This window comes from Cajanus cajan, chromosome 1 (genome assembly GCF_000230855.2).
Source record: "Cajanus cajan strain Asha chromosome 1, NIPB_CcT2T_4, whole genome shotgun sequence".
Taxonomy (NCBI): domain Eukaryota; kingdom Viridiplantae; phylum Streptophyta; class Magnoliopsida; order Fabales; family Fabaceae; genus Cajanus; species Cajanus cajan.
In genome coordinates, this window is record NC_138517.1 from 87244340 (window position 1) to 87256114 (window position 11775).

The window sequence follows — 11775 nt, forward strand, 5'->3', positions numbered from 1 at the left end:
GCCCTAAACTTATAAGGCGCAAGGACTTAATTGTCCCTGAGATCAAGTCCAGATCGGATTCCGACCGAACTCTCCCAAGATCACCCTCGTAGGAGGGGATCAGGTCAGATTCCGACCTGAACCTTATAGGCGAAAGGGCTTTAAGGAATTACTCCCCGGAACCGTATCAAAATTATACCGAGATGGTACAAATATCAACAAACGATTGAACTTAAATCATCATAAATCTATCTCAATTCTCAATCATTAAAATAAGTATAATGATTCAAGTGTTGCAAATGATTGAAAAGAGGATGAGATACCAACATACTTACAATGTTTTTTTTTTCTATTGTGATGTCTCTACATCTCATTTTTTGTTTTCTTTTTAAAATAAGTACTAAAATATCAACAACAAAAAATTATGTAAAGACTATAAATTATTTTAATGGAGAGACTAAAAAATAAATAATATCAAATATAAAGATCAAATTTAGTATTATTATAATTATTGTTTGAACGTTAAAATTTCTATAAAAAAATGTATCTTATCAAAAAAGATAAATAATAATGATCAGTTACAAATATACTAACAATGTTTTGGCACACTAACTGTAAAGAAATAATAAATATGACAATACATAAATAAATACCACTTTTATAAAGACTAGTAAATGATATTAAATAGGATGAATTAATTAGATCATGTTAGACTTTGTTAAAATATTTCTTACATAAAACATGACGAAATTAGATTAGTCATGACGTAAAAATCATAAGTTGATTGATTTTCATAAGTTGATATATTTTTAGGGTAGTTTCAAGTGGTCTACTTATCCATTAAGTACAAATATGATAGATTAATAAGGAAAAAAAAAGGGGTATTTTAATAAGATTAGGCTAGTTCCAACTTAAAATATATCCGTAAAAATTATAATTTTGACAAATGACTAAAATTAAATCTTAAATGTTTTTCATATAAGAGTTAAAAATATATGATTTTTAAAATAAAAACTAAAAAAATATCAAACATATTTTTTAAAAAAAAATTAGAAATTTAAAATGTAAATTACCAACAATATAAACATTATTGTATCGTTCTTGTACGGTACCGAACAGTATTTAAGCGTAAACAAAATTCGGTTTCGTGTAATATTGAACATAAATTTCACTTGCGTGTAGCAATAAGCAACCACTGATGATTATAACAGCGAAGTAACTTGTTCATCGTTGTTGACCTCCTACTTAAGCGTTTTTTCACCAATCAATGGCGACAGAAATTGTTAAAAAAATCCATCACTTTTACTAATTAAGCCCAACAATAGATCAGATATATCTTCCCAACCGTTTTGATGTCTACTTCTCCACCAAACTCAAAAGCTAAATGCCCCATAAAGGAATAACACCACTCTCATCCATGTTCTATCACTTGTCAATTACTACATTAGCTCCTTTTCTTTTTCTTCTCTCTTCACTGAAACCAGTTAAGTGTTAATCCTAAAAAAATTTAAATATGATGCTCAACTAAAGTTTTATTCCAATTATATGTTGCTCAATTTGTTATTGTTATCTTTCTTATTATTTATTTTGTTAATTCTTTGCTTTGATTCTACTTATCAAAATTTTAATTCCTATGATAAAAATAAAAGGGTTACATTATTCTTTTAATACCTTTTTATAGTATTTTTTTTCATCCATCTCTTTCTATTAAGATAGATCCTCTCATGGTATTGTTTTCTCTTTGGTTCATATTTTATTGTACAAACAAGTTATATAACAAGTTATATACACACAGTTTCTCAAAACAAAAGGCTTAGCTCAAGTAATGCTGTGCAGGTTCAGTGGGACCAGATTCTTAAATGTCTGATGTTTGGGAAGAATACTAGTTAGGAGACACGTAAATTCACTATTGATTTCCTCAAAACATTTTTTTACTTTTCTTTGAGTTTCTCTGTGATCGTCATTTCCCCATAAACTTCTCAGGGGAGGGCAGAGACACCATGCTTGGAGAGGTAATAATTCTGTGCTTTCCTTGTATTTTCTTGCTCAAATAAGAACAAATATTTCATCACTTCGTGCCTTCTTTCTCCATTTTCTTCTGGCATTCAGCATCTTTTGTCCCCATCTACTACCTTTTCAGCTGGTTTATCAGTTGTTTCACTGTTTTGTCAGTGAAAGATCAAGACTTTTTTGGGGGTCTGTTTGATGCAATTGATCCTTAAATGTCAATATGTTTGGACTGTTAAGTGTTTAAACTGAAATGAAACTGACCCTTTTTTGTGCCTCTGGTTTTGCTCTATGCGAATACTTGGTCTGTTTGCTGCAGTTGATAATATTCGGTTCTTAAGGCACAGATTTTATTTTGTTCTATCTTGTTAGATTATTAGTATTCTTGAATGTCAGATTTTATGAAATGTGAATTGAACTCCTACTATTATGTGAGTTTGTTGTTCGTTCTAGGATTTGACATGCTTTGCGAATAGTTTTATGAAAATAATGCATGTCATTTAAGTATGCAAATTTTGTATTTTCTGAATGGATTGATATGAAGAAAAGATAACCGTCTCTACCAATGTGCATAATATTTGAATTTTCCTTATGGACTGACATAAGAAATGACCCCATCAGTGTCTTTGGTTAGCACCATAATGTTAGTAGTTGTTGAATCGGTAGTCACATGAATTAACGTTTCATTAAAACCATCAAAGTTTGTTGTCCGAACTTAGTTGTAGGAATGTAACTTGAACTGATACATCAGTCCTAACTCGTAATTTAATCATCATGTCCCCTTTTTCTAGTGTAGCGAAGAAAATCGATAAAAAATACGGTCCCCTACCAATATGTTAATAATTACATTTGATAATTTTAGTAGCTAAAGAGTTATAGCCAGGAGAGAGGCAGATCAAATTGTTCATTTTGAGCATAACATGTCATAATTAGATGGTGTACGAGCACAGTTTCACCGACGTTTGTGTCTCACTGGAAAAATTACCTGTACAAGTAACCATCCATCTTATTTTGAATTACTAGTTCTTATATTTTATATTGTTAAGTAATGTGTCTGAGTGAGTTGCACATGAAGTGGGCCAAATCTAAAAGCAGGAAGGAACAAAATAAGAAACAGTTTTAAATGTACAACATGAGTGAGAAATATATGTGAAAATATCTGGAGAAATAAGCCTATCCAGACCATGGAATCGTAATATTGCATTTTTAAACCTGAACACCAATCATTTGCTAATTACGCCGACAGTTCAATTTCTATCACTTTTCCCCAACCTTATATCTCTCATTAGTTCCAGGATATTTTTACTATTTTAGAGTGGAAAATTAGACTCAATTAGGCGTTATACTGATAGAAAAACTAGTGTAAGTATAAGAAACAACAATAAAATTTGTTGTACCAATAATTATCTATGTATAGTTGTAAAAAACACTTAGCTTTAGTTGTGAGGATTCTTAAAATAAGTATAGGAACAAGGATTATTAGTATGCAATGTAATTTATTGAGATGGAAACTGCCCATCCAGTTGATCAGAAAAAGTATTTTGAACCTTGAAATCTATATAGACAAATATCTTTGCAGACTTGACCCCTATTTGTGATTCTTTTGATGGATATGCTTCATTATTGCAAAAGCTTATCGGCTTTAGAAGAATGTTTTTTAAGACAATAAGACCTGCTAGAAAAGAGTTGCTTTGTCATATTAACTAGATTTATATTGCAAAGAAGATACTTCTACCACAAGGAGGATAGTAATAGAACTCTAACGATGTAAGAATGTGAGACAGTATCTCTTGACCCTTTACCCTTGCTGAACAGTGGCAGCAATGGTACCTTTCCTCCCTTATCTTTTCTTAGATCAATTGTCATTTTTTTTTTCATAATTAGGAGAAACCTACACCATCCAAATCATATTTTATAAATAGGCTCTGCTTGACATTTTGCTTGTTTTTGGGTCTACATTCACTATCAGTTTTGCTATTCTTTCATTTAAGAAGATAATGTGATAACCATTACCTTTACTTAGATCAGCTTGATCCATGTTCTGGAATTGAAATCATTCATCATGATGAAATAAAGTGTATAACATAATAGGTGTTATGTAGGGATAATATCCGTTGTATGATTTTAAATTTTCCAAGAGAAGAGAGGACATATCATTTTATTCGTCATAACTTTAAATTTTCACCTTGTTCTTTTGAATATACTTGTAACTAAGGCACTGATGTTTTATTGGATATGCACACATGTTTGCTTTCATTTGCACTTCATTTAAATACGATGAAAGTATATAGTGTTTTGCTAATTTCTACTGTTATCTCTTCTAAGAACGATGACATGCCTATTGGATGGCCTCTTGGACTTGGCTTCTTGAATATGAGACTTAGAGTTGGGGAATCCCTCCCAGCAGCTTCAGTGGCACCATACCAATTGCACGTGCCATCCACCAGTTTCTCTTCATTTTCATCCTCTAATCTTGATACAGAGGTGTTCTATTCTTATCCTTTCTCACCTTTGGTTTCATATAATGCTTTTACTCATTGTCATTGAATGAATATTACTTTGGAACATAAATAATGTTACTATTCGATAATATCATAGGTTCTGTTCTGTGTTTTATTTCATGTCCAACTGTCCAAGGCAAGTGTGAAACTATTAACAACTTAATTTCTAGGACTAGCATCCCCGTTATTGGTGGAAGGGAATCCTATGAAACCCACATGTAGCTAACATTTATTCCCCATTTTCCCAAAGATTAGACTAAGCTCTTGCCATCAATATCACTGATCATTACTTCCTATGGTTATAATAATGGCTTAAACCATTTAGCATGAAGTTGATGTAGACTTCAAAATGTATCTCATAGATCATCACAGACCATGTAAAATGTTTACACCTTTTATGGACCAAGAAAAATTAGAAGCTTGTAAACTTGTGTTCTGCTTACAGTTTATGCAACTGCTTTTTTCTTGTGTTGCAACAAACAGTCCACGGCATCGTTCTTCCAAGACAACAGTGTGTCCCTTGCGCAGCTAATTGGAATTAGATCAGGTGATAGAGGACGCTTGTACTTTCCAAACTCATTGAGGTTTGAAGAAAGGAAGAAGAAATTGGCTAAGTGTTCAGGTTCTGGTGGCTCTAAAGTACAAGGAATGGATGTGTCTCGAGTCATTTGCATACCCATGCTACGTCATACCCTGCTAAAGATTAGAAAGAGTAAGAAGAGTTCAAGGAACTAGAACATGATTGAACCATTTGAATATGCGAATTCATATTTCTGTTGTTGCTCCGTGTCAAAATTCATTAATGATTTCGAGTTATTTCAGCCAGTTTTTCTTACACGAACCGTTTTAACTTTCCCAAGTTTGTTGTGCTTTTGTTTTATTTCATTCTACGGGAATATAATAAAAGAAGGTTACTTGTATTTTCTTACTAGAGTCCATGTTTAATTGCATTTTCTGATTCACTTGTGCGTGCTATTTGTGCTGCCACCATTTTAATTAGGGGTTTGTTGGAAAATGGTAGAAACCCAAGCCAATTGTACTTATTAATTCTACTGCCTTAAAAATCATGACACTGAGTTATGTAAAATTGTTCAAGACACGATAAAGTGTGGTTGAAGTCAATTAGGAGTATTGGTAAAAGGGTGAGGAATCTGAGATAGGAGTACATAAAGAGCATGAATGTTAGGCTTTGATTGGATTTGAGGATGGAAAAGGGAGAGTGGAAAAGGAGAGATTTGAAGAGAAAGTGAGTGGAAAGTGAGGTTGATTGGATTAAAGGAAAGTGAGTGAAAAATGTAGAGAAAGTTTGTGAAAGTTTGTGAATGAATTGATTGATATGATAGATAAAAATAGATTTTTTAATTAATAGTTGTGAAAGATTACTATTTTGCCCTTAGGTTCATTTTTTTATTATAATTATTATAATTAAAAGATAAATATATAAATTTTAACTAAAAAAATTATAAAAAATTAATTTAAAAATAAATTAATTTAAATATTTGCTTTAAATTTAATGATAGATAAAAAATAAAAATTTAAGAGATGAATATATAATTTACACTTTTACCCTTGGATTAAAAATGAGTATAATATTATTTATTGTAATTAATAATAATTACAATAAAATTATATTAATAGGGTTTATTTACTAAAAAAATAATAAATAATGATAAGAATAATAATAAATATTAGAAAAATAATAAGAATCATAATAAATAATAATGATACTAATTATAATAAATAATAATATTAATATTAATAAAAATAAAAACAATAATATTTATAATAATAAATAATAATAACAAAATATATTATGATAATTATATTTTGTAACATTATTTTATTAATGTTTATGAAAGTGTTATTATTATAATTTTATAAACATGTTTTACTTTATTTTTTTTATATTTCCACTTTTTGATGTTAATATTTAATATATAATACCTTAAATTAAATATAATTATTTAATATTAATATTTAATATATATATATATATAAATTAAATATTAATATTAAATAATTATATTTAATTTAAGGTATTATAAATTAAATATTAATATTATATATATATATATATATATATATACACGTATTAAAAACAAATTAATGTGTCCAGAACGGCCCGTTCCGAAAGTGGAATGACCGTTCTGGGGTTATAAAGTACTACGCAAAGGCCAAAAGTGGAACGGCCCGTTCCAAAAGTGGAACGGCGCGTTCCAAAATTGGAACGACCCGTTCTGCTTTCTTATTTTTCTCATAACATGCATTTTTGGAACGGGCCGTTCCGGGGCCGTTCCGATTTCCACTGGCAGCGAAAATACCCTGCATAATCGATTATGATTGCCACATAATCGATTATGGCCTTGCATAATCGATTATGCCTCACCCATAATCGATTATGCGATTATGCAAGGCCATAATCGATTATGTGGCCAACCATAATCGATTATGTGGCCAACCATAATCGATTATGGCCTTGCATAATCGATTATGCCTCACCCATAATCGATTATGCAAGGTCATAATCGATTATGTGGCCAATCGATTATGCTCCTTCGTTGAACGTGAATCCTCTGCTGCATGGCACATGCATGGGAGGGGTATTTTCGGATTTTCACAAATCCTACGTGTCTTTCACCTCTTTTCTTCCTTCTCGTGCGAGGAGAGCAACAGTGCTTCTCCTTGCTTTTCTTCGCCTTTCCATCGTCGCAAATCGGTGGAAATAAACGCCAACTTTTCTCGCCTTTCGTTACTCATAAACAGTAAATCACCCTAAACAAGCACTACGTTAATGATATCAGCACTGGAACCCATATGAGAAAGAGAAAGTACGTGCATGACATGACCCACATAGGTGTAGATATATTCACTACAATTTGAACGCACAAGTCACAATTCGCCTTGTCTATTAGAATATGATTGGATCTTTCTGCTTGGATGTAACTTTTATAAATAAAGTTTTCTACAAACACTTAGCCAGAAAAAAAAAAATTTATGCGCAAGTTTTCTTATATTAATTTATCTAAATGGTAATTTTAATTAAAAGAGAAATTAATTTTAACTTGTAGAAAAAAATTTCATTTTTTCCTTTTATTTTCTTCTCAAGCCCCTAAATAGGTGAAGTGGTACTAGACAATTTAAATTAAAGAAATATTTCATAATTTCATCTAATTTTGAAGTAATAATAGACTCTTTTTTTTTCACTTTATACATTTACTCATGTTATAGGAGTTAAATATTTTTGTTGGTACATTAAAAGAATAGGATAAGATTAGATTTTGAATAGTTTATACTTTTCCAATTTAAATAAATATAAGAAGTAGTTCACATAATTTAAAAATAAGTAACTTAAATTTAAGAGGAAAATATTAGATATAATTATTCTAACTTAATAAATAGGAAAATCTCGAAAATTCAAATATGAAAAACTTTGCTGTCCCTCGTCTTATTCAATTTGAATTATATTAAATTAAAAGTAATGTATATTTAAGACAAAATATATATATATATATATATAATTTATTTTAAGTAACAATTAATTCATGAGAAAATTGGATATGTACTGAAAATTTGTAAAGTATTTTAATACTATCATGTGATTATTAGTATTGATTTTGATATTAACTATCTTACAAGTCATATTAAACATGATTTTTAATTAGTTGATAGTATAAAAAAGTTTATACCGAGAAAACATATTCATTAAACTCTAAATTCATTTGCAATAACAAAGAAAATAATTGAGTCAAAAGGGTAGTATTTATATTCATTCATTTAATTTATTGATTATTAAGCGGCGAAAGTGATGGATTAGGCCCAAGGAAGTCCAATAGAACCTAAGAGGATAATCTGAGCCCATAACCTCTGAGCAAAAGTAGGAAAAAACAAAACAAAAAAAAAGTTGTAAAAAAGAAATAGCAAAACCCCAGAAAGGCAAAACCCTTCGTATCGCCACGATGTCCGCCGCCAGGTGTTTGTTGCGCTCCGCCGCATCCCGAGCCGCCGGGGCGGCGAATCTGGCAGCCGGAGCTAGGCCGAGACCGGCGCGATCTCCGTTTCGCCTCCCAAAGCAAACCTCAATCTCCAATCGCGTTTTCAGGTAACAGCGTTGCTCTCCATCGCATTTTCCCAATTATTTTCGATTTGATTATAGCAATTTTGTTTTGGATAGGCTACCGGTAGAAGCGAGTTGCTGCGTGGAATCTTTGCTTCCTTATCACAGTGCTACTGCTTCCGCATTGCTGAATTCGATGCTCTCTGTGTCTCGCCACTCCTACGGTTGGACTCCTGAAGGTATTCCCTCCCTTTTCTCTTTTCTTCCTTTATGTTAAGTGTAATTAATTCGATGTGTATGTGGGACATGTGAAAGTTGAGTTTATGAAATGGCAACATTGGTTTCTGAAATGAAATGCTATTCTAACTAATTGGACCTACTTGATTGTCTGAAATGAAACATGCTAAACATTTTACTGGGTCACTGTCACTGACGTCTAAATTCTTATTGTCATTTTTTTTCCCTTTATTTCATGGGTGGTTTTTTGTCTAGAATCTATAGGGTGAAAGCTTTTTTCTGTGTCATCTTTACTTCCGTAACAATAGATCAGATTTGTTACCCGAATGCAATGGACCTATCCGAATGTGTTATTTACTTACTTTAGACTCAAAAATCACGTTAAAATTGACAATAGATGCAGAAGCTACAAATATTTGCTTCTCTCAAATATGATTCCAAGTTGACGTGACTTAGTTCCAAACATACTCTACGTGATTCATCTATATTTCTAGGCTTCCCAGAAAATTGAATTTTTGATACCCTTTACATGTTTGGATAACTGTTTCTGAATGTATTTGTGAAGAATGATACTCTTTCTTTTATTTTAAATGTACTTATGGAAAGGGTGCAATGGTAATCCAAACATAGTTGAAAGCCCGGCGTAGTACTTTCATTACTATGCAATGCGATAATGCAATACTGGCTTCATTTCTTTCTCTCTCTTTTTCTCTTGTGTTGCAAAGATATGGAATGTAAACTTGTTTTTTACTGGGTAAAAAATGTTTTATTGTCGTTTACCCTTTTTCTTTTTACCCTTTCTGGATGGGTAGGGAAGGCTTCCATAAACAAAGTGTTTTAAATGAAAGTGTTTAGGTGCATATGGGCAACTATTTTTGCTGTTCAAACATTTCAGGTTTTTTTGGGTTAGGTTCTCTCTCTTGCTCTCACAATGAAAGGATGTATATTTTTTCCTTTTTGTAGGGCAAGAGAAGACTAGATGAAGATCAAGAATCAAAGATGGTGTCACATGGATTTGTTTCAAATTTTGAGTTTTGAAGCATTGAGAACTTATCTTCTGTAGATTAGGGAGAGCATGAAATTTCTAAATTGAATGTAAAATGAGATGCTGAACACCATATCTCTTGAAAACTAATGTGGGGCTATGGTGCAATTCAATGGTATTTCTTAATAGTTCCCCAATTATGTTAGCTTATCTGCAACAACTTCCCATAACAAAGAACTTTCACTTTTTATTGAGCAATTCTCCTCTCTCGTTCTCTTAAAAGAAGTATTATGGATTATCTTATTTAGTGCATCCCATTTTTTAAAATGCCTTGACCTTTATATTAATTAACATTCACTTAGAGATAATCACATGAAGATCATACTGATTTATTGTATTCACTCAGATTGCAATGATGATGTATGATGAATGACAGAGGGTTCGAGCAAGGTTTTATGTAGATGCGCTTGAACAAAGGTGGTCAAGTAAATTTTTTATTTTGGGATTTTGAATTGTTAATGTACACCGTAATGTCAAACAAGCATTCCAGAAAGAGTGAAAGTAAATAAATGACCCTTAATTGGTAACAATTAGTTTCCACTTTTTAATTCCATTTTGATATTGATTTCTAGATTCTATTTGTATGTATACTGTATTCATTTTGGTTTCTAACCCAAGCAAGCTGAATTTATGCATGGGAATGGGAATGTTCATGCATGAAATTTAATACCATCCTTTAGACACACTTATGCAAACTATCACGCTCATTAATAATGCATAGAATTTAACCTCAATGCAGACGTCAGTTATTTCTTATCTAGTTTGCTGCAGTAAAAAACCATTATTGTGATGTTGCAGTGTCGCTATGTGAACTTAAGATTCAAATTGTTAGCTAAATGTCTCTTCAGAATTGTAGTTCTTGTTGATATGGATACTGTTAATAATCTCGGGAACGATGCTTGATGCCATAATTTCTGGTCTGTAAGCACCTGATTTGGTATTTTTAAGATTAAACACATCTGTGTAAAATGGGCAATGTGTTAAAATCACATGCTTCTTTTTACTCTACTGTCGCTCCAAAGTTTTGTTTTATACATTTAGACTTTCTTTGTAACTCTTTATTTTGACCTGGCTGTTTTCTTGTTTAGGGTCGTGATCATTTGCTCTTTGGCTTTAGGCTTGAGGACTAGCCATGTAATGTTTCGTCATTTCCATTTTGCTTTGCTTTCCTTTACCTCGTGGATTTATGTTTTGTATCTAAATGATTTGCATTTTAAAATTCACTATTGCACATTAGCATGTCTAAGAATTATCTTGACATTTTGGTTTTGATTTTTATGTGGTAGTGTATAGATTTGAATTTTCTTTTTAAGTTATTGTCTGTTTGAATTCTAGATGGATGATTGCTGTTTGTGGGTGCGGTGCATCTGCGCATACTTTCCATGGATTTCCGTTTACTTTGTTAGTTCTGCTTAGAGATTTTTCTCCATGGTTCATTATGAAAACTCCCGAGACTTAAATTGTGCAAGCATCCAGAGCTGGTACCATGCTTAGGTATGACTATTTTATTTGAAACATAATTGCAACATTTTTTTTTAACTCGATTAACAATGATTTGTATCACCCTCTTGTTGAAAATGGTTTTACTTCAAGTGTTAGCAAACGTTACCCTGATTTTCAATGTTAAACGAGCAAGTTTTGGAACAATGTTGGTAATTACTCCAGCTAGCACAATCAATTAAGACGTCAAATTGGGACCCTATTTTGCAATGGCTTTCGGTAACTTGTGTCAGAAAGTGGATTTTTATCTTGACGGAGTAGAAATGCAACACATCAGATTGTGCAATGATATTAGAGACCGTAAAAATGTCTTGCTCTACCTACTTTTTAAAATTTTCAAGTTTCATTTCACGTCAACATGACTACTGATTGAAAATGCGATCCACATTTTAGGCTTGTCTAGCTGCATAAAGGTGATTAACAGTTGTTAACTTGAACGCTTTATCGAATTT

At 31.7% G+C, this 11775-nt stretch overlaps 2 protein-coding genes across 7 annotated transcripts; both read left to right on the forward strand.

Moving 5' to 3' along the window:
* Positions 1 to 1304: 1304 nt before the first annotated feature.
* LOC109811555 (uncharacterized) lies at positions 1305 to 5415 on the forward strand. The gene is made up of 4 exons (XM_020375331.3): positions 1305 to 1462; positions 1816 to 1991; positions 4312 to 4470; positions 4971 to 5415. Exons 2-4 carry the CDS (start codon positions 1980 to 1982, stop codon positions 5220 to 5222), a joined length of 423 nt encoding a protein of 140 aa, XP_020230920.1. The 5' UTR covers positions 1305 to 1462; positions 1816 to 1979; the 3' UTR covers positions 5223 to 5415.
* Positions 5416 to 8364: 2949 nt separating this feature from the next.
* Positions 8365 to 11470, forward strand: LOC109811547 (protein NUCLEAR FUSION DEFECTIVE 6, mitochondrial). Of its 6 annotated transcripts, XR_002240853.3 has the most exons (5): positions 8365 to 8586; positions 8659 to 8780; positions 10170 to 10240; positions 10912 to 10957; positions 11159 to 11470. XR_002240853.3 is itself a non-coding variant. In XM_020375320.3 (4 exons), exons 1-3 carry the CDS (start codon positions 8444 to 8446, stop codon positions 10917 to 10919), a joined length of 273 nt encoding a protein of 90 aa, XP_020230909.1. In that variant the 5' UTR covers positions 8366 to 8443; the 3' UTR covers positions 10920 to 10957; positions 11159 to 11470. The 6 variants fall into 6 exon arrangements, 4 of the variants coding, with proteins under 4 accessions (XP_020230908.1, XP_020230909.1, XP_020230910.1 ...); XR_014430577.1 differs by lacking the exon at positions 10912 to 10957; XM_020375320.3 differs by lacking the exon at positions 10170 to 10240 and having other exon boundaries at positions 8366 to 8586.
* The last annotated feature ends 305 nt before the right edge of the window (positions 11471 to 11775 follow it).